The 22,978-nt window shown below is 42.2% G+C and overlaps 1 protein-coding gene across 21 annotated transcripts in view; it reads left to right on the top strand.

The window, feature by feature from the left end:
* The window catches only part of DNAH6 (dynein axonemal heavy chain 6), a 192,113-nt gene that overhangs the window by 155,301 nt on the left and 13,834 nt on the right, over window positions 1-22,978 (top strand). For 17 of the 21 annotated variants that reach the window (XR_005600162.1, XR_005600164.1, XR_005600163.1 and 14 more), the window contains 5 exons: window positions 3,849-3,995; window positions 9,895-10,033; window positions 15,813-15,932; window positions 18,694-18,815; window positions 21,191-21,320. Coding sequence is in view for 15 of the 21 variants with exons in the window: in XM_039543463.1 (XP_039399397.1) it covers window positions 3,849-3,995; window positions 9,895-10,033; window positions 15,813-15,932; window positions 18,694-18,815; window positions 21,191-21,320 (658 nt within the window). In the remaining 6 variants the exon portion in view is untranslated. Of the gene's footprint in view, window positions 1-3,848; window positions 4,027-9,894; window positions 10,034-15,812; window positions 15,933-17,461; window positions 17,658-18,693; window positions 18,816-21,190; window positions 21,321-22,978 lie in introns of those variants that run through there. The other 4 variants (XR_005600167.1, XR_005600166.1, XM_039543469.1 and 1 more) reach the window with 3 other exon arrangements.

Raw genomic sequence — 22,978 nt, 5'->3', positions numbered from 1 at the left:
ATTCATGGTGGCTAAGTCCATAAATGGCTATTAGCTAGGATGGGTAAGAATGGTGTCCCTAGCCTCTGTTCGTCAGAGGATGGAGATGGATGGCAGGAGAGAGATCACTTGATCATTGCCTGTTAGGTTCACTCCCTCTGGGGCACCTGGCATTGGCCACTGTCGGTAGACAGATACTGGGCTAGATGGACCTTTGGTCTGACCCGGTACGGCCGTTCTTATGTTCTTATGTTCTTATGCCCTCCAATTTGTTTCAAACCCCCATCCCACCCTCCCTCCCCACCTCTCTTCAGGGACCCCTCTTATGAGAGTCTACTGCATCCGAGGTACAGGGCCTGCTGCAGGCAGGGGCTGTGGAAGAAGTCCCCCTAGACCTCAGGGGCAAGGCGTTCTACTCTCATTACTTTCTGATCCCAAAGTCCAAAGGGGGCCTAAGGCCCATCCTGGACCTGCAACTCTCAACAAGTTTCTCAAGAGATTGAAGTTCCGCATGGTCTCCCTGCCCTCCATCCCCTCCCTGGATCCAGGAGACTGGTACACCGCCCTTGACTTGAATAACGCGAACTTTCATATAGCGATCTTTCAAGGGCACAGTCGCTTCCTCCGCTTCATAATGGGATCCGCATGCTACCAGTTCGCAGTGCTCCCCTTCGGCCTGGCAGTGGCACCGAGGGTGTTCACAAAGTGCATGTCGGTGGTGGCGGCTCACCTCAAGCGTCGAGGTATCCTGATCTATGCTGCTGACCACATGCAGGAGGCTAGGCCTGTGGATAAACGAGGAAAAATCAACATTAGTCCCTGTACAAAGGATAGAATTTATCAGGGCAGTCCTTGACTCCACCAGGGCAAAGGCATTTTAGCCACTTGACAGGTTCCAGACAATGAGGGATTTCATCACTGGACTCTCCGCATTTCCTTTCACGACAGCCAGGGTCTGTCTATGGCTGCTGGGCCACATGGCAGCGTGCATGTATGTCGTCCACCATGCAGTGGCTGGCTACGGTCTATGCCCCATCCCAGGATCACCTGGACAAGGCCATCACTATCCTACCGAAGGTACTCACTGTGTTGCAGTGGTGGACCAACCCCGGAACAGTCCTCGATGGAGTTCCGTTTGACACCCCACTGCCTTCAGTGTCGCTGATAATGGATGCTTCGGACCTTGGCTGGGGAGCGCACCTCTGCGCGACGTGGACGCAAAGTATGTGGTCCGCAGAGGAGATTACGTTACATATAAACGTCAAAGAACTCATGGCAGTTCACCTAGCCTGCGGGGTTTTCCTCCTGCAGTTATCCGGCTTTGTGGTGCGAGTGCTTACAGACAACACGGCCTTGATGTTTTACATCAACAGGCAAGGGGGAGCATGCTGTCAAGAGGCACTCCACCAAAGGGATTTCTGCATCCAGCATGTGATCAACCTGGAGGCCTGTCAACTTCCTGGTGTCAGGAACACACTGGCAGATCACCTCAGCACAGGTCCTTCTTTTCTCACCACGAGGGGTCGCATCACTCAGAAGTAGTCCAGATGCTCTTCCAGGAGTAGACCTGTTCACTGCCAGGCAGAACAGGAAATATCATCAGTTTTGCTCCCTGCAAGGCCTTGGCAAGGCTCTCTCGGACACTTTTCCCCTGTCCTGATCGGGAGATCTGATGTATGTGTTCCCACCCATCCCCCTCATCAGCAAAGTCCTGTCAAAAATCAAGAGGGATAAGGCTCGAGTCATGATCGCCCCGGCGTGGATGAGCCAGCACTGGTTTGGCATGCTGTTGGATCTGGCAGTAGCGCCCCTCCGTGGCCACTGCCTGACAGCTTGGGCCTTCTCTCGCAAGACCCCGGTCACCTCCTGCTCCCCAACCTCACCTCCTTCCACCTCACGTGAATGCTGCATAGTTGAACCCAGAGAAGTAAGCCTGCTCCAGGGAGATGCAGCAGGTCTTTTGGGGAAGTAGAAAACCCACCACTAGAGCGACTTGCCTGGCGAAGTGGATGAGGTTCTCCCACTGGTTCTCCCCGACGTGCTCTTCTCTGCAGTCAATCTTGGAATACCTGCTCTTCCTGAAGAATCAGGGTCTGGCCCTCTCTTCTGTCAAGGTTCATCTAGCTGCCATCTCGGCTTTTCATCCGCTGATCCAGGGTAGAGCGGTGTTCTCTCACGAGTTGTCCCTGTCCCACAATGGGACCGCAATCTGGTTCTCTCTAGACTCACGGGTCTGCCCTTTGAACCCTTGGGCTCTTGTTCCCTTTCCCACCTATCGTGGAAGGTTGCCTTCCTTGTGGTAGTTACGTCGTCTAGGCAAGTGTGGGAGATTAAGCCCTGACCTTGGAACCACCATATACAGTCTTCTACAAAGATAAGGTACAGTTGCAACCCCATCTGGCCTTCCTGATGGAGGTGGTGTCTTCCTTCCATATCAGCCAGGATGTCTTGCTCCCAGTGTTCTGTCTTAAGCTGCACAAGATCAATGAGGAGTGGCAGCTGCACTCCCTGGACGTCCGACATGCCTTGGCGTTTTACCTGGAGCATACCAAGCCCTTTCGCAGGTCGACACAGCTCTTCATCGCAACAGCGAACAGGATGAAGGGCCTTCCGGGGTCCTCTCAGAGAATCTCCAACTGGATCACTTCTTGCATCCAGACCTGTTATGAGCTGGCACAGGTGTCAGCCTCTGGCGAAGGACCACTTGACGAGAGCATAAGTGTCCTCGGCAGCCTTCCTGGCACATGTCCCCATCCAGGACATTTGCAGAGCTGCAATGTGGTCTTCGGTTCACACGTTCACAGCACACCATGCCATCACACAACAGGCCAGAGACAACGCGGGGTTCAGCACAGCTATGTTACAAGCTACACGTCCATGAACTCCTAGCTGCTTCTGTTGGTACCACTTGGGGGTCACCTAAGATGGAATGGACATGAACAAGCACTCAAAGAAGAAAAGACAATTACCTTTTTCCATAACTGGTGTTCTTCGAGATGTGTTGCTCATATCCATTCCATGACCCGCCCTCCTTCCCCACTGTTGGAGTTCTGGCAAGAACTCCTTCCCTTTAATAAAGCTTTAGGAATATTCTCCTTTCCCCAGTGGAACGTACATTAAGAGAAAACAGAAAAAATCAGAAAAGTCCCCCACTCACACCTTCTTTGTTGAAGCCAACACATTGATTCTATCAGTCTGGTCCATTTGATTCTGTTCTATATAGGTTCTTATACTATATTCATCACCATAGTATCTGAGCACTTTCCAGTAGTTCCGTAAGTAACCTTCACTCTAATCCAGACACTCAAGACTGACAAGCCCTAGCTCCTTACAAATGTAGCCTTGGACAAGAGCAAATGGAATAGCTGAATGAGAAGGAAGAGCTTACCCTGGCATGAACTCTGATGTCCCTCCTGATCTTTGTAACCCTAATCCATTTAAATCAAGATACTGAGTACTGCTGGCTGGACAGTCTTTCTGCCCAGTAAGACAGCCATCTGCTAAACCAAGATCTGGAAGCTGCTGTCCAAATAAAGCAGTTAAATTGCAGTAGTGTGTACTCCGCATAGTGAGAGTGCTTACTTTAATCACCCTTCTTGCTATGTTTATTTATTCTAATTTGTGCCTGCAAATTTTTTCCAATTTCTTTCTGCTCCAAATGTCCTTATTTTCATAACATATATTTTCATTTCCATATATTTTCTAGGGTAAATAATCAATGTGTTCATTTGGTTAACACCTAAAGCTTAATGTAGAAAATACAATTTACATGCAGATAGCCATTCAAGTGATAACGTGACAGCTCTGCATAAAAAAATGGAGAGCAGACTTATGTATAGAACAAGAACTGGTTATTTTTCCCAATTCAGGTAACCAATGAGCCTCCAAAAGGACTTCGTGCAAACATCAGGCGAGCATTCACAGAGATGACGACTACGTTTTTTGAAGACAATATCCTTGGCATAAATTGGAGGAAAATGATTTTTGGCATTTGCTTCTTCCATGCTATCATTCAGGTATACCTGATAATTAGTTCAGACAGCAGAGGTACTGAGATGCCATTACAAAATTAGTTCAAGAAGTCTGTTATATTCAGAATATGTTTGATGTAATCATAACAGTAATAGCAGTATTTTGTGCAAACCTTATTTAGCCATTAATTTCCAGAAACTAGAACTGTAAGTTATATTACTAATTAGGGCTGTTAGTTAATCACAGTTAACTCATGCGATAAAAAAAATAATCACGATTAAAAAAATTAATCATGATTAATCACACTTATAACAATAGAATACCAATTGAAATTTATTAAATATTTTGGATATTTTTCTACATTTTCAATGTGAATTTCAATTACAACACAGAATACAAAGTGCACAGTGCTCACTTTATATTATTATTTTTTATTACAAATGTATGCACTAGAAATGATAAAAGAAATAGTATATTTCAGTTCACCTCATACAAGTACTGAAGTGCAGTCTCTTTATCGTGAAATTGTAACTTACAAATGCAGATTTTTTTGGTTACATAACTGCACTCAAAAACAAAACAGTGTAAAACTTTAGAGCCTATAAGTCCACTCAGTCCTACTTATTCTGCCAATCACTAAGATGAACAAGTTTGTTTACATTGACGGGAGATATTGCTGCCTGCTTCTTATTTACAATGTCACCTGAAAGTGAGAACAGGCATTTGCATGGCATTTTGTAGCCAGCGTTGCAAGGTATTTACATGCCAGATATGCTAAACATTCATATGCCCCTTCATTCTTCGGCTACCATTCCAGAGGACATGCTTCCATGCTGATGATTCTCATTCAAAAAATAATGTGTCAATTAAATTTGTGACTGTCCTCCTTGGGGGAGAATTGTATGTCCCCTGCTCTGTTTTACCCGCATTCTGCCATATATTTCATGTTATAGCAGTCTCAGATGATGACCCAGCACATGTTTGTTTTAAGAACACTTTCACAGCAGAATTGACAAAATGCAAAGAAGATACCAATGTGAGATTTCTAAAAATAGCTACAGCACTCGAGCCAAGGTTTAAGAATCTGAAGAGCCATCCAAATCTGATAGGGACGAGGTGTGGAGCATGCTTTTAGAAATCTTAAAAGAGTAACACTCTGATGCAGAAACTACAGAACCCAAACTACCAAAAAAGAAAATCAACCTTCTGCTGGTGGCATCTGACTCAGATGATGAAAATGAACATGCACCAGTCCACACTGTTTTGGCTTGTTATTGAACAGAACCCGTCATTAGCATAGATGCATGTCCTCTGGAATGGTGGCTGAAGCATGAAGAGACATATGAAACTAGCACATCTGGCACGTAAATATATTGCAACACCCGCTACAACAGTGCCATGTGAACACCTGTTCTCACTTTCAGGTGACATTGCAAACAAGAAGCAGACAGCATTATCCCCTGCAAATTGTAACCAACCTTGTTTGTCTGAGTGATTGGCTGACCAAGAAGTAGGACTGCTTGCACTCGTAGGCTCTAAATTTTTACACTGTTTTATTTTTGGATGCAGGGTTTTTTTTACATAATTCTACATTTGTAAGTTCAGCTTTCATGATAAAGAGATTATACTACAGTACTTGTATGAGGTGAATTGAAAAATATTTTTTGTTTTTTTACAGTGCAAATATTTGTAGTAAACAATAAATACAATGTGAGCACTGTACACTTTGTATTCTGTGTTGTAATTGAAATTAATATATTTGAAAATGTAGTAAACATCCCAAAATATTTAAAATAAATGATATTCTATTGTTGTTTAACAGCATGATTAATCACGATTAATTGAGATTAATTTTTTTAATCGCTTGACAGCCCTATTACTAATGCAAAGCATCTCTTATCAGCAAAGTGAATTATAATTTAAAAGGAAAGGTCCATATAAAGCACAAGACTTCTTTTCTCCTGAAGATTACATTAAAATGTCTGTGCCATATTAATTATATCAAACATAAGTGTGTCTCCTGAGATTTCTTATGGATAAATATGATCAAACATTTCATTTAAGTGAAACTGTAGTTCCTCTTTACTGTTAGCAAACAATCCATCAGAAGAATTCGGCATGTTTTAAATTAAATGAACTTATAGATTACAGGGGGACACGTGGTGGTAAGAGGAATGGAATGTGCTGCTTTAATTGTTCTGTTTTCATCCTGATTATTGAACGACTACACAATAGTTTATTTAAATAGGCAGAGAACCAGTCTGTACTCAGTTTTCAATCAGTCACTACTTGAGCAAATTTCCATTAAAGTCAATAGACTTTTTCTTGAGACAGGACTGAGTAAGGACTTCAGGGTTTGTCCCAGAATGATAGGAATTTCTAATTGGATGAAACTAATAACCGAAACATTAGATTACTTTATAGTTAACACACTAGATAATTGCAGTTGAATTGGAGGTGGGAAGACAGAAAATGGAAATTCACAAAATTTAGATACAGCTTAATTTTGTTCCTCTTCCTAAACCTTTCCATTTGTTTTTACTCACTCTCTGCTAAAACCTCTTGGAAGCATGTAGTGAAATCTGTTTACATACCAATGTTACCCTTGCTTAGCATACTAGGTTGCTGCTGTCAGATTATTCATGAATGTTGCGTCATTTGCATTCATCTCGTTTAGAGAAAAAATCACGGAATGATTTATTTTGAAAAATAATGCAATATTTGGAATTACATGAACTGGGCAGATGGAGAGCTGTAAGATTAGATGTGTAAGATTAGAAGATAGGTCGAATTCTGAGACAACCTTTCCCATCTGTAATAGGGAGATTTATCTCCTAAGTGACCAGGAGCTAATCCTTTACTTTTAATGGTACTGTAAGGGGTGGGGAATGGATAGAACTGAAGCTCAGCTGACCCATTGCTGGGGGAGGCTGCAATGTGCTCATGGCACAAGACAACTGGAAATTACTACCCTATCCTGTCCTAAGAGCCAGGAGAAAAATATGACTTGCGGGGAGTGTCCCTGAGGACCAGTGCCTTCAGGTGCTACTCATGGGTAAGGCTGTGATTTAGTTATGGAGGTCACGGAAGTCACAGAATCTTCCAAAGACCTCCGCGACTTCAGCCAGCGCTGGCTGGGAGCTGCAGGGTCTCGGCTGCCGTGGGAGGCAGGGAGGACCCCTGCAGCTCAGATCTGTCAGCAGAAGGAGACCCTGGAGCTCCAAGCCCACACATGTGGTGGGGGCCCCTGGAGCTCCTAGCCCACCAGCAGTTATCCAGGCCAAGGCCGTCCTTAGGATTTATGGTGCCCTAGGCGGGATTATTAAATTGGTGCCCCTGTGCCTGTCTTGCTCTTAGCAACACAAACATAAGCTTACACTACTGGAAAACTTGCCACATGCATGTTATTAAAACCAGTTTAACTTAATGAAGCACACTGTAATGCTGATGGACTAGCACTAAAGAGGTAGCACTATAGAAAAAATTCTGATTTGATAGAATGATGTAAATAATATACTTTTTTTAATTTATCAACATTTTATTGGAAATTTATATGAAGAGGTATTGAAACAAGGATTTGTTTTTAATTAAAAGCAATCTTTCTGGCTTTTTTGGCTGCAAAATCAGTAATAATGTCATTGTATGACAAAGACAAAGTGATGTCTTGTTTGATTGCAAGAATAGCAAGACCAATCAAGTGTTCCTGACTCCTTGTAGAGCGGAGATAGTTTTTAATGAGCTTTAGTTTTGAGAAACTCCATTCTCCTGATGCTACTGTTACAGGAATTGTCAGTAGAATACGAGTGGCAACGTACACATTAGGATATGTGTCAACAAGTTTGCTGGTATTAGTAAACTGTACAATGTCCACCATCGATTTTGCATGTGGCAAATTAATGATAGCGTACTCAATTCTTCGTACAGTTCAAGTCCATTTAAATCAAAATGATCGCCGTGCTTCAGGAGGCTCTCTAGGTCAGGGGTCCCCCACACGGTGCCCGTGGGTGCCATGGCGCCAACAGGGGCCTCTCAGTGCACCTGCGTAGTGGCCAGTGGACAAGCATCTGCCGAAATGCCACCGAAATTCGGCAGCGACGCCTCTGGATGACACCACTTGCCGCCAATAAGCAGCGTCATCCAGAGGTGTCACTGCTGAAATGCCGCCGAAATTCGGCGGCATTTCAGCGGATGCTCATCCACTGCCACGGTCCTTCGTCTGGTGACCACCAGACGAAAAAGGTTGGGGACCACTGCTCTAGGTTCTTGCACTTTGTCATTAGTTGCTCTTGTTTTCCTATTTTGTTGAATTTAGTCCCGCTCAGCCCGCTACCAGCTGAGTGAATAGAACCCCAGGCCGACAGCGGGTTGAGTGGCTCAGCCGGGGTCTCATCCGCCGGCTGCTCAGCCTGCTGCCAGCCTAGGGTTCCTTGGGGGTCCCCAGGCCAGCAGTGGGTGCTGAGTGGGGCCAGTGGCCGGGACCCCGGGTGGCAATGGGGCAGCAGCCGGAACCCCAGAGCAGTGGCGGGTTGAGCCACTCAGCCCGCTGCTGCGTGCCATCAAAAATCAGCTCGCGTGCCACCTTTGGCACATGTGCCGTAGGTTGCCGACCCCTGCTCTATACATTAGTAAGGAGATGAGCATACTACAGTTGTTGGAGGGCTCTATTTAGCAGTAACAGGGCTATAGGAAAATCAGTCAACATTTTTTGTTTCTCTGATGAAAACTGGCCCACTCCCTTCCCCATACCAAACTTGTCACAAATAATTGTCAACAACTTAATTTTCAGTTTTGGGCTAAGATATTGATTTTTTTTAAAAAAAAATATTGAAATTGAATTCAGGATTGTTAGCAAGCATTTCTGGCGAACAAATTTGTTAAATGACAATCTAATGGCAACGCGGTACTGCTTTCATGCTTGGCTCATGCCCCAGCCTGCTGGTCCAACAACTGCAGTAGAGGAGGAGATAGGTGGAAAACTGCAGGACCCCAAAATCCACCTCTTGGGGTGCAGAGTGGCAACAGCAGCAGCAAAGCCTCAGGTCCGATCACACGCCAATGGGCACCACCGCCAGCCCAACAGACCATGGTGAAGTTAGCACAGCATCTGATCTCAGGGACGGGGCACCCATGGAGCCACAGCAGCTCATCCTGCCTTGTGCAGCTCCCCCTGGATGAGATGGATCACTGCCAGCCTGGGGGAGAGACGTGCTCCCCAGCTAGGGTGACCAGATCCAGATGTCCTGATTTTATAGGGCCAGTCCCAATATTTGGGGCTTTGTCTTATATAGGTACCAATTACCCCCACCTAGGGGTGACCAGACAGCAAATGTGAAAAATCGGGACGGGGTGGGGGGGAATAGGAGCCTATATAAGAAAGACCCAAAAATCGGGACTGTCCCTATAAAATCGGGACATCTGGTCACCCTACAGGTGAGTTCCTTCCCCCACCCCTTCCCAGAGACCCCAGCAGCCAATCCCCTCCCTCAGACTGTGCTGCATTCATCTCTCTCTAGGACCCAGCAGCCCTGCTCTTACGTGCTCTACTGCTTCCCATCTGTCCAGGCCCCCAGTAGAGCGGTGCCCCCAGACCTAGTGGTGCCCTAGGTGGCTGCCTGTTCTGCCTATGGCTAAGGACGGCCCTGATCCAGGCTCCCCATTTGGTCATGGATATTTTTAATAAAAGTCAGGGACAGGTCACGGGCAACAATGAAAAATTCACAGAAGCCCATGTACTGTCCCTGACTTTTATTAAAAATATCCTTGACAAAATTTTAGCCATAGTCATGGGGCAATAAAGCTTACACATCACCCCTTGCTAAGGTCTGTGCTAATCTAAAATTTGAAATTGCTATCTGAAGACAACCCCACATTAACAGTACAATAGCTCTGAGCATCCTGAACAAAGTAATCTTATTCAGTTTTGCTTTTAATTTCATATTCAAGGAGAGGAAAAAGTTTGGACCTCTTGGGTGGAACATCTGCTATGAATTTAATGACAGCGATAGAGAATGTGCCTTACTGAACCTAAATCTTTACTGTCAAGAAGGAAAGATACCCTGGGATGCCCTAACTTACATAACAGGTACAGTGCTTATCTACGGTATTAGCAGTTATCTACTTCTAGCATTCCTCAATAAACACAAGATATTACTAAGCTATATAGCTACGTGCAACAACTTAGCAGGTCCACGTTGATTATTTGTATAGGGCCATATTATGCTTTTACTTATAACTGTGGAACCCTACTGAAGTCAATACAATTATATGGGTTCTATCATCAATCTTCACCTTTTATGGCATTTTAAAGTTGGAGTCAGGGTAAGGCACTAGCTAAGTGTATGTCTACACTGGAACTAGCGGTGTAATTTCTGGCTTGGGTGGTCATAGACACGCTAGCTCTGATTGAGTTAGTGCACTAAAAATAGAAGTGTAGGCACAACAGAGTGAGCAGCAGGATGGGCTAGCTGTCCTGCGTATGGTCCAGTCTAAAACCCTAGCTACCCTAGCCCATCCCGCTGCTTGTGCTGCCACAACCACACTTCTATTTTTAGCATACCAGCTCGATCAGAGCTAGCATGGGTATGTCTCCCTGAGGTGGAAACACCTCCAGCTCCAGGTTAGACATACCCATTCAAATGCTATCTAACAGACAGGGCTGGCTCCAGGCACCAGCGAAGGAAGCAGGTTCCTGGAGCGGCCGATAGAAAGGGGCGGCACGTCCGGGTCTTCGGCGGCAATTTGGCGGTGAGTCCTTCACTCCCTCTCTTCCTCTTTGGCGGCACTTGGGTGGCAGCTCAATCGGGCTTTTTTTTTTCTTTCCCCCTTCACCTCTTGGGGCGGCAAAAAAGCTGGAGCCGGCCCTGCTAACAGACTGGCATCAAGGGCATAGGCCAAGCAGCAAAAACCTGTGTGGCTCTGCAAGGCCCTAAGCTATGTCCATCCTGCAGAGTTTCTGTTTGGAAGGATCTCCCAACTGGAGAAAATTAGCAGCCTCCTAACTTGATGACCCCAGTCACCTTGAACATAGAAGTCCCAGCATTCAGAGCTATTGTGGACACGTAGGAGCATCAAGCTATGACCCCTCCAATGGAAACCGGCTATCAAAGTAGCAATATCCAAACAGCTGCTTAATTACCCATAGCAACAAGATAATCATCCCGCAGATTATATCTCATTTATTCCTTGGGCAAGAAGAAAAGAAAATTGCCAACTCTCACTTTACAGAGTCAAATACAAGGGATTTAAAAAATCTTCAGCAACTGTGGAGAGCCTCATAAATCTAATCTAACCATTAGTAATCACCATTGGATAGCAAACCAAAGCCTCTGTTCAAAAGCAGTTTTTTATACTTCAATAAATCTTTTCAGGAACACAAAGGGGCCTGATTCATCACAGTGTTACTCCAGCTTCTCATGAGTGTAACTACATTGATTTCAGTGCAGTAACAACAGTATAAAACTGGAGTAAAATAGTAGAGAGTAGGCACTTCCTTCTGAAAGTAAAACAACGTGGAACTCCGAGCTCATTGCATTCTGTACTGGTACCATGCAGTCAGCACTGATTATTATAGAGATTAGATTATAATTTCTGGGTTTTGACAGCAAGAATTTAAGGTAATTTTTCTTCACAATTTTAGTAATGTTCCTCTTTGTTTTGCAACTTAGCTGTGCTAAGTAGATTTTAGTTTGCTTAATTAGTTAGACAGGAAACAAAAATGGTAGTTTTATGATAAAAATAATTAAAGTGACTTATGAAGGAATAAAAACTATCTTCCAAAGAGTAAAGTAAAAGAAATAGAAACACATTCACAGTGGTTTAGGCAAGACATATCTGATCCATTATTCTAACATGTCCTTCTAGATTACCCCTGAAATTTGAAAATGCATTTCACCTATCCATTTCATGGTGGTTTATAATTTTTTTCTTAATATGGCCTTTATCACAAACCCTGTAATTTGGTTGTAGTATTCCACAGTGTTAGAATTGCTTCCATAGTAGTTACTTCACAAGACAGATATGTGAATATAACAGTTAAGGGTCTCTCCTTGCCTAGGTTTTACATTTTCCCCATTAGTTACCTGTACTATACAGCAACAAATCCTTTCCCGGTGTAAATGAAAAATAGGCCCCATTATTCTGTTCTGTGTTTTGTCAAGCTGAAGTTTAAAACTACTGTAAATTCTCTGAGATGAATACAAGTGCTTTCAAGCTTGCCTGCTAAGTGAAGCCCTTTCAGTGGCACAAATTGCATCTGAAAGTATTCTGTCAGTTTGAGTTGTAAAGATTTGTTCATTCACCCATGTATATTAAATGCTTGTTTACAGCTAATTGATTTTACTTCAGCATCAGCCTCATGGATGTTACTTCAAAGTTGTATTGGACCAAATTCCCATTATCTTAAAATTACCTTTGGTTCACTTCGTGAACATTTATTTAATATGTTTTTAAGGAGGATGTATGCAGTGTAGTTGTAGCTGTGTCAGTCCCAGGATATTAGAGGGACAAGGTGGGTGAGGTAATATCTTTTATTGGACCAACTTCTTTTTAAGGCGGATGGATATTTGAACACTGATTCTTCTGTTTTGTTTTTGTTTTTCCTGCATGCAGAATGAAAGGCTGCCAGAGTTCAAGTTTCAGACCTATGAGCAAAGTCTCTCCTGCTCCATTTCTCCTCCCCCTTACTCTGCCCCTTCCTTTTTCTTTTTTTATCAAGCATAACTTAACTTTAAATGGCCAGGTTTCCTAGCACTTCTGTGTTGTTATTTTTTTAAAGCCTGTCTCCTAAAACACCTGAAGAAAAAGCATGGTACCTGTTGTTAAATGTCTATAGAGCTGTTCAGATTTGTCTTAGGAGAACTGATCAATTCAGAAACACAACATCCCTATTTATCTCCCTTCACCATAAATGTCCTTAAAGCCTCAAACTCAGCTATTGCTAGGGGAATCAAATGAATTGCCAGTGCATATACAGCTTTGGAAAACTGACTGCAGAAGGTATTCTGAGCAGAAAAGGCCTAGGCCACTGAAAATAAAGTCTGCAAAGCTGCCTCCTGCTCATTCATCAACACCCTTATAAAGCTCTCCAGGCTTGGTCTTCATTCCTTTGCAGCACAGTCCTTCAGCAGGAAGCTGCTCCAAGCACTGGCCCTAAAACAGATTAATTATATCAAATTTTGGAAATGGGAACCTTCTTTTTGTCCTCCTTAGCTCTTCCTCCCTAATAATTCTCCTTATTTCTTGCTGTGTCTCCAGTGTCTCAATTTAAGGTAAAGGCCAGGTTGCAGGATGGAATATTGGTTACCTGATTACAGTGCCGATGCAAGCCCATATGGGGCCATACGCAGGAATATTTTGGTGGGCCCCTCACCCACACACAACACATACTAATAATTAATAGGAGACCCCTTTGTGCAGCTCGGGACCCTAAGCGATTGCTTAGTCTGCTTATGCCTAGCACCAGTTCTGCCTGATGACTCCTTCCCTAATTTGCCCCATGACATGAAAGTTCTTTGGGTCTCCCTATGATGACTGCTTTTCAGATCCCTGTATGTAGTTAAATATTGTTGAATATGATGTTACTCTTATGAGCTTATATATAGCTACTAAGAAGAAGGTGGTGTTTCTGTATAGCTTTGAAAGTACGAAGATGATGTGAGTGTAGAGTCCAAGCCATCTAGCTCCATGGACAAGTCTGAGCTGCCATTCAAATGTCTGAGATTAGGGCAGAAGTCAGTCCCAGAAAGGAGATCATCAGATAACAAATTTCTGTTACTGCATTAAGGGCCAGAGTTTCCCGGTTCAAAATGGATCATGAAAATTGTGTGTACCATTGTATATGTATTTTGCATATGCAGTTACTCCAGTTACATAGCAAATTCAGTGACTCTGCATGCAGTTATTAGGTTAATTAGGCAATGATATGCAGCTACCCAGTTTACATAGAATCATAGAACTAGAAGGAACCTCTAAAGGTCATCTGATCCAGTCCTCTGCCTCATGGGAGGACTAAGTATTATCTAGACCATTCCTGACAGGTGTTTGTCTATCTGCTCTTAAAAACCTCCAATGATGGAGATTCCACAACCTCCTTTGGCAATTTATTCCAGTGCTCAACTACCCTGACAGGACATTTTTCCTAATGTCCAACCTAAACCTCCCTTGCTGCAATTTAAGCCCATTGTTTTTCTTAATCTCTGATGATAGGACAAGAAGCAATTTTTCTTCGTCGTCCTTGTAACAATCTTTTACATACTTGAAAACTGTTTTCATGTCCCCTCTCAGTCTTCTCTTTTCCAGACTAAACAAACCCAATTTTTTCAATCTTCCTTCATAGGTCATGTTTTCCAGACCTTTACTCATTTTTGTCACTCTTCTCTGGACTCTCTCCAATTTGTCCACATCCTTCCTGAAATGTGGCGCCCAGAACTGGTCACAATACTCCAATTGAGACCTAATCAGTGTGGAGTAGAGTGGAAGAATTACTTCTCGTGTCTTGCTTACAACACTCCAAGTGGAGTACTTTGCATTTGTCCTTATTGAATTTCATCCTATTTACTTCAGACCATTTCTCCAGTTTGTCCAGATCATTTTGAATTTTAATCCTGTCCTCCAGAGCACTTGCAACCCCTCCCAGGTTGGTATCATCCGCAAACGTTATAAGTGTACTCTGTATGCCATTATCTAAATCATTGATGAAGATATTGAATAGAAATAGACCCAGAACTGATCGCTGCAGGACCCCGCTCGTTATGCCTTTCCAGCATGACTGTGAACCTCTGATAACTACTCTCTGGGAATGGTTTTCCAACCAGTTTTGCACCCACCTTATAGTAGCTCCATCTAGGTTGCATTTCCCTAGTTGTTTATGAGAAGGTCACGTGAGACAGAATCAAAAGCTTTACTAAAGTCAAGATATACCACATGCACAAGGCCTGTTACCCTGTCAAAGAAAGCTTTCAGGTTTGACACAATTTGTTTTTGACAAATCCATGCTGACTGTTACTTATCACCTTATTATCTTCTAGGTGTTTGCAAATTGATGGCTTAATTATTTGCTCCATTATCTTTCTGGGTCCAGAAGTTAAGCTGACTGGTCTCTAATTCCCTGGGTTGCCCATATTTCCCTTTTTATAGATTGACACTATATTTGCCCTTTTCCAGTCTTCTGGAATCTCTTTTCAAAGATAATCACTAGTGGCTCAGACATCTCCTGAGTCAGCTCCTTGAGTATTCTAGGATGCATTTCATCAGGCCCTGATGACTTGAAGATAGCTAATTTGTCCAAGTAATTTTTAACTTGTTCTTTCCCTATTTTAGCCTCTTCTACATCATTTTCACGGGCATCACTATGTTAGATGTCCAATCAGCTCCAACCTTCTTTGTGAAAACCGAAGCAAAGAAGTCATTAAGCACCTCTGCCATTTCCACATTTTCTGTTATTATTTCCCTCCCCTCTGTTGAGTAATGGGCCTACCCTATCTTTGGTCTCCCTCTTGCTTCTAATGTAGTTGTAGAATGTTTTCTTGTTACCCTTTATGTCTCTAGCTAGTTTACATATACAGCTGCAGTAATTACATGCTCAAATTAGGCACATAATTGTGTGCACAACTTGTTTGAAAATTTGATTTTTTTTATTAGTCAACTTAGATGTATTGCAGTGTCGGATTTTGTTATCACTTTAATGATTAAAAAAAATCTTTCTGACAGTTAAACACTCTTATTTCCATGAAAGTGACGCACAAAAATCATGCTGTCCTGGATTCTAGAAAAGATGAAAATTAAAATTTTAAAAAGTAAAAGTTTTTTTTATATGTGAATTATTATATGAAATTGTAATCTCTAAAAATCAAACACTGTTGCAGGTGAAATTACTTATGGAGGGCGAGTTACAGACACCTGGGATCAGAGATGCCTACGTACAGTCTTAAAGAGGTTTTTTGCTCCTGAAACATTAGAATATGATTACAAATATTCCGAGTCAGGTAAATACAGTTAGAATTATAGGTTAATGCAAACTATGTTTGTCTATCACATTTTTTTATGATTTTGTGTGTTAAATTCTGGTCTTTCTGTGATGGATCTTGCATCAGTCAATGGGGTCTGGTTCACTCTGTGTGTCTAATAACTGGATAACAAGTTTAGTTAATGTCTTCCTAGTTTTTTATTGAGAAAAATGTCTCTTGCCCCACCGAGGACATTATTGGTAGTGTATCTCCTTCCATTCCCACAGACAGAAGTCTCTGACTCAGAAGTGTAATTTCCAAAAAGAAGCTTTTGGCCCAAATTTTGCAGTATTTGAGAAGAACCTTGAGCTCTGTCGTGGACTTTCTAAGATTTTCAGGGACTCCGTAGAATGTGGTTATTCTCTGAAAAGTCACTATGTAAAATATTATCTTCTTACTTTGATCTTTGCACCTGATTCTCTTCTCACACTATTTTTACACTCCAGTAGTTCCCGACTTCCATGGAGTTACTCATGATTTACTCCAGCGTAAATGAAAGGAAAATTAGTCCCACAATATGTATAAAGAGTTATATCTGCCGAATTTAATGACAAAACTATTCTTGCTTGTGTTTTATACTTCCGTTAGCACTGCTGAGCCAACACAATTAATGGTAATAATTGTCAGTGCTTCTAACTTTTATATCTTAGAACACGTTGCAAAAATATAGGAGTATTTGTGGCACCTGAGAGACTAACAAATTTATTTGAGCATAAGCTTTCGTGGGCTACAGCCCACTTCTTCGGATGCACGAAAGATTATGCTCAAATAAATTTGTTAGTCTCTACGGTGCCACAAGTACTCCTATATTTTTGCTTGTGAACTGAGCATATCTGATCTGGAAATGCCAGAGAGATGACAAGCCTACAACCCCACTGCTATTTTTACAGAGCCACTTCTCTGATTAGAGCTGTACTTTAAAGTCCTTACTAGAACTGGTCCAGTTAAAGGACTTAGGGGTCTGGGCTAAAAGTTTAGCACAACCAAGCAGATTCCAGTATTGCTGCAGGGTTTATAACTCCCAATGAGTCCTTGAATCCCGCTGATGGTGCTAAACCTTTTTACCCTGGCCATCTTCAGGGAGAAGGGGAGCTCTCTTGCTTCCCATTACATGTTGAAAAGCTGCATAGCACCATGTTCAACAGGTGTTTGAGGTGGATCCCACTGCTACAAGCACTGCACGTTGTCAGCTCTCTCTGCCTGAAATGTGGCCAGAGTGTCAAACGAAGAGTTGATCAGAGGGACATTTCTCACTAATTTGGGAGCATTTTATACCCCCTTTGCGCTGTTGCAAATGACTACATGAGGCCAAGTGCAATGGAGCATCAAGCCCATGGAGTTTGGCTCTCTCCCCCTTGAGCTGGGCTACTCCTAAAAGTCCTTTTTTCAGGACTGCTCCGCTCACCCCCTCCCCAGAAAGGCTCTTCCACCTCCCTTGTTATCAGTGTGAGGCAAAGAACCACCTGTCTCAGTGACTCACCAGAACCCACTTCACCATTTCTCTGCAGGAACAACAGGGAGCAGTTTTTCAGACATGCTGCCACCCATTACAAATCTATCTATTTTTGGTACTTGTATGGCACCCATCATTGTAGCCTCTGAGTGCCTGGCAATCGTTAACGTACCCATCTTCCCAGAATCCCTGGGAGGTAGGGCAGTGCGATGATCCCCATTGTACAGAGAGGGAACAGAGGTACACAGAGGGTAAGTGACTTGCCCAAGGTTACATAGCAACTCTGTGGTGGAGCAAGGACTTGGACCCAAATCTCCAAAGTCTGAGGCTAGTGCCCTGACCACTGGACCCTCCTTCTGCTCTATCCTACACACACAACTTCAATGCCTTTAATGTCATTTATTCATGTCCCTTTATATGTATTTCCCTGGAAGAACAGGGGGAGCGGAGAAGAGAATTTAATTTCAGTTTGATGAATATCCATCACAGGCCAGTGACAGATTGCAGTTACTTCAGTCCAGCACTTATCATCTCAGCCACACCAGTCTTTCCTTCTTCCAGGCCTGGTAGTTATGCTGTTAACAGATGGCAGTTAATTATGAGTAGTTAGCCCTAGTTGTGTAAGTTTCTGAGTAGCTAGAAGTCTCCAAAGAGGAAAAGAACTGTAGTGACCCACCAGAGAGCTGGAAGGCCAGTCAGGAACTAACCTGGGGCTCACTATACCTGTGTGAATTGCCACTTGTCAGGGTTTTAGCTCAACAGTCAAGCCTGTGAAAGCCATTTGATTCTTTTTATTTTAAATAAAGTTTGTTCTGTCTATGGACTATAACAAGCAACATCCCATATCCTGCTCCTGTATTTTCATTGTTTTCTCAGGCAACAAATATCCAGTTGTTTTTCTGTTCCAGAATACAACCTATTTGCCTCAAAAGTTCTAGTTCCTCTGAAATGCTAAGACATGCTAATGCAAAAGATGAAAATGTGAGACTTTTGGCCCTACCTTTGTAAAATTCTGCCTCTAACAATTTTAGAGTGTCAGCATCTGATATATGCCTGTCACTCATAGTGAAAAATGTTACCATCCAAATGCATTTTAAAGCATATTCGTATTGATGTTTTGTTGTTTATGTGGTGAATTCCTTTACTTCTTTGGATGTGCTTTCAATAATTTAAGTTTTTCCCTAATAATATACAGTATATACATTTTGACATTGCCATACATTTTTGCTCATTTATTTCACAATAAAACATTTTAATATGGAGTCTGTATGTGCATTTGTGTAACAGGTATATATTTTGCCCCTATGGCTGACAGTTTGCAAGATTATAAAGACTATATTGAAAATTTTCCTTTGATCGACGACCCAGAAATATTTGGAATGCATGAGAACGCCAATTTGGCTTTCCAGGTTTGTAGGCTTTTCTTAAATACATGTTCTAAATTAATTATATTAAACAAATTATACTTTGTAGCTTAAAGGGAGAATTTGATTTAATAATTATAGTTTGTTAAGCAGAAATAACAAGCGAGAATTGCTAGGGAATCCACCTCTACTCATTAGATTTATTTTTTCCCATATGTAACTCCCAAATGTTTTCTTTAACCGGTTTCCGGTCAAGCTGTGTTTTCATGAAGTGCACCATGATTTATGCTGGACAGTTGTTTATTGACATTGATTCTATCCTTAGTTTTACACAAATCAGCCTCTTCTTATGGGGCATTATAATTCTGGGTTAGACCGATGAGAGATGGGAAGGAATACTGACAACCTGTTCAGAACACATACATTTGTATTTATTAAAACATATGCATTTTCCCTGGAGGGACCCAAACAATCTTCCAGAATCCTTAAATCCACCCTCATACTAGTCTAGGAAAAACAGCATTACACACATACAAACCCTCATTAAAAATAGTTAGATAATGTGGTTGAGATTTGGAAAGCAGACTAGGGGATTTAGGCACAGATGGGTGGGACTCAAGTGATCTGGGTTCAGTTTCTGGCTCCACCAAAGAATTGGTGGCCTTAGGCAGGTCACTGAATCTCCGTGTGTCTTTGTTCCCTATCTGTAAAATGGGGATAGTGATATTTCCTTTCTCCCACCCTTAGAATTATCTATTTAATTTGAGAGCTCTCCAGGAGAGAGACTGTCTCTTGTGAGGTTCATGTTCAGCACCTAGCACAATAGGGCTTTGATCTTGATGGGTAACTCCAAGGTGCTTAGTATCAGAGGGGGAGCCGTGTTAGTCTGGTTCTGTAGAAGCAGCAAAGAATCCCGTGGCACCTTATAGACTAACAGACGTTTTGCAGCATGAGCTTTCGTGGGTGAATACCCACTTCTTCGGATGCAAGACGAAGAAGTGGGTATTCACCCACGAAAGCTCATGCTGCAAAACGTCTGTTAGTCTATAAGGTGCCACAGGATTCTTTGCTGCTTCCAAGGTGCTTCTATAACATAATGATCTTTCATTAATTTAGTGGAAGTTATGTGTCTAAGTCCCCTAGACCAGTGGTTCTCAAAGGCAGTCTGCCACTTGTTCAGGGAAAAACCCTGGTGGCCCGGGCCAGTTTGTTTATCTGCCGCGTCCACAGGTTGGGCTGATCGCGGCTCCCACTGGCCACGGTTCACTGCTCCAGGCCAATGGGGGCCGTGGGAAGGGTGGCCAGCACATCCCTCAGCCCGTGCTGCTTCCCGCAGCCCCCATTGGCCTGGAGCAGTGAATTGCAGCCACTGGGAGCTGCAATCAGCCGGACCTGCAGATGCGGCAAGTAAACAAACTGGCCCAGCCCGCCAGGGGCTTTCCCTGAACAAGTGGCAGACCAGCTTTGAGAACCATTGCCCTAGACTGCTTTGAAAATCTCAACTACACACGCTCTCTTCCACACACAATACATCATTGAAAAGCAGTATCTTTTGTCTGTCATAAGCACTGAATTAGAAAAACATCCACTTTTGCTTGTAGTATAATATTAATTCTAAAAACTAGACTAATGTCGCAATAAGCTTACGGCACAGCACCATAAAAGCAAAAGACTGTCATACCACCTAAAAAAACAGAAGATAAACTACACATTATTTAATAAACTTTGATCCTAGGGGTTTGAAGCAGGGATTTTATAACTTCCAATACTAAGATAATTAAAAACATTAAAATTTTAACTCAACTTCCCTTAATTTTATAGTCTCATTCAGTATATACTGCAGTAAGTTTAATGAACTAAGTTAGAAATGTACTGAGGAAAAAATGCCCATTTCACACTTCTTTCTGTAGAAAGCAGTAACAATTATTGTTACTTTTAGATAGGTCAGTGGGGAAAATAAAAACAAATCTTTTTAAATCTAATTTTAAATGTTTATACTGAATTCAAGCAGCATCAAAGGTCTGGAATTCAGTGCCATGGAATGGATGCATTTTATAAGAGATAGAGGTTGAGAAAAAATGATACCCATGTTTTCCGGCTTTTTTTTCATATATATAGATAGATAGATATAGATGTAGATATGACTCAAAATAACACACTCAGTAATCATGGGGACTTATTTCTTATGGTAACAATAGCTGGTCAAAAAAGCCACCTAAAAACAGAGCAAAGTCCTATTTACAGATTTCAAGTAAATTCAAGAATGAAAATATCATGAACAAATTATAAAATTTTCCTTGGAAGTAATTGGTTCTGAATATAAATGCCTAAAAAAAGAAAGCGAGATTAAAATATTTAAGTAATAACTTGTGATGGCAGATTTTTAAAGGTTCACTGCTTTTCTGTTTTTCTCTTTGCAGCGTAAGGAGACTAGCACTTTAATCACAACAATACTTGAGGTTCAGCCGAGATCAACTGCCCAAGGATCAGGAAAAAGCAATGATGAAATTGTTCAAGAACTTGCTAGCACTATCTTGACAAAACTGTCTGGTAGGATAGTGTTGTTAATGGGTTTTTGCCAATATTACTGCATATACATAATGGTATTTGGGAAAAATTTGTTTGTTTGTTTGATTGTTGATGAAGAACATTTTGCATAATTCCTTATAAAGGAAAACTGTTCTCACTGGAGGTATATGGTAGTATCAGACGTGAATGTATCTCCACACTGAAACAATAAACATACATGTAACTACATGTAAATAGAACTTGTTAAAATGGATCAAAAATATACCATACTTTAAATGATAAAAGGGGGAAAAACAACAATTCATAATTAACCTATAGCACTTGCTTCATACAGGGGAGATTTTCACAGGGACAAGGCTCGGTTAGGCACCTAGCAATCATTTGTGCCTTTGAAAATCAAAGTGTTACTGAGACAGAAAACATACTAGAATTCAAAACATTTTGTATGGATAATCAAAATATCCTGATTTACACTGGCTAGAATATACATTTAGAGAGGATAACGACTTTTATGCTTCAGAATGTAAAACAGTCAACAGCAGTGTGGGGTTAAGACTACACCGTCGTCATAGCTATGTTATTGCCCAATGATAATGGCTCATGCCTTCCTTTAAAGCATCTGATACTGGCCATTATTGGAGACAGGATATTTGACTAGAACAGAGCAGATGAGATAGACCAGTGGTCTGACCCAGTATGGCATATCCTACTAGTTGTGTGTGGCCTATAGACACAGTGGGGAAGACATCCCCAGAGAAGGGTGGTGATTCAGGTGCTTAAATCCTGTAAACGTCAATGGAATTTAAGTACGTGCTTTAAAGTAAAGCACACGCTTACGTGTTTTCCTGATTTGTATTAGTCAAAAAGATTTCTTCCTTAATGTTTATTCATGAGTGTGAGAGGGTGGCCTATAAAATGAGAACAGAAATAGAAAATATTCTCAGCTTGGAGCTAAACCCAGTGCCGTATGGCCTGGCTGTGGAGACCTGCCTTCCCAAAGGCCTTCTCCCTTTTCCATCTTCTAAGCAGCCATTCTTAAATATCTTCCCTCCAGCACCTATTCAAGAAGAGAGACAAGCTTAACTGGCGCTAACTCCCTGTGAACAAAGGGGAGCCTCTGTTCCCCTGTTTTAAGGTGTGCAACTAAAGGCCCCAGTCCTGCAATCAAACCTGCACAGAGAGTCATCATTTACCCTCACCGAAAATCCTGTGCAAGTCAATGGGATTCCATGCTGGCAGGCCCTTATGCACACACAGAACCCTACTGACTTCAGTGGGATTCCAGGCAGGCAGAAGGGTCCATCCATGTGGTTCTGATTGCAGTGTTAGGGCATAAATTATGTTGTGAGATTTAGCTATTGCATATGAATGCAGTGTTAAGAGATCCTTCCGTAAAATAATGTGCCTAAGACCTAGGGGAACGTGTCGTTAAAGCTGTTCACCAGAAAACAATGAAGATTCCCTTGGGGAGCAAAGGATGAATCTTGTTGCTATAATATCCTGTCATACCAACTTGCATCCGAAGAAGTGGGTATTCACCCACGAAAGCTCATGCTGCAAAACGTCTGTTAGTCTATAAGGTGCCACAGGATTCTTTGTTGCTTTTACAGATCCAGACTAACACGGCTACCCCTCTGATACCTGTCATACCAATTAGTTTGTCAGAACATAAGATTTTC

The sequence above is a fragment of the Mauremys reevesii genome, linkage group 6 (genome assembly GCF_016161935.1).
Source record: "Mauremys reevesii isolate NIE-2019 linkage group 6, ASM1616193v1, whole genome shotgun sequence".
Lineage (NCBI taxonomy): Eukaryota > Metazoa > Chordata > Testudines > Geoemydidae > Mauremys > Mauremys reevesii.
This window is presented reverse-complemented; position numbering and strand designations above follow the sequence as displayed.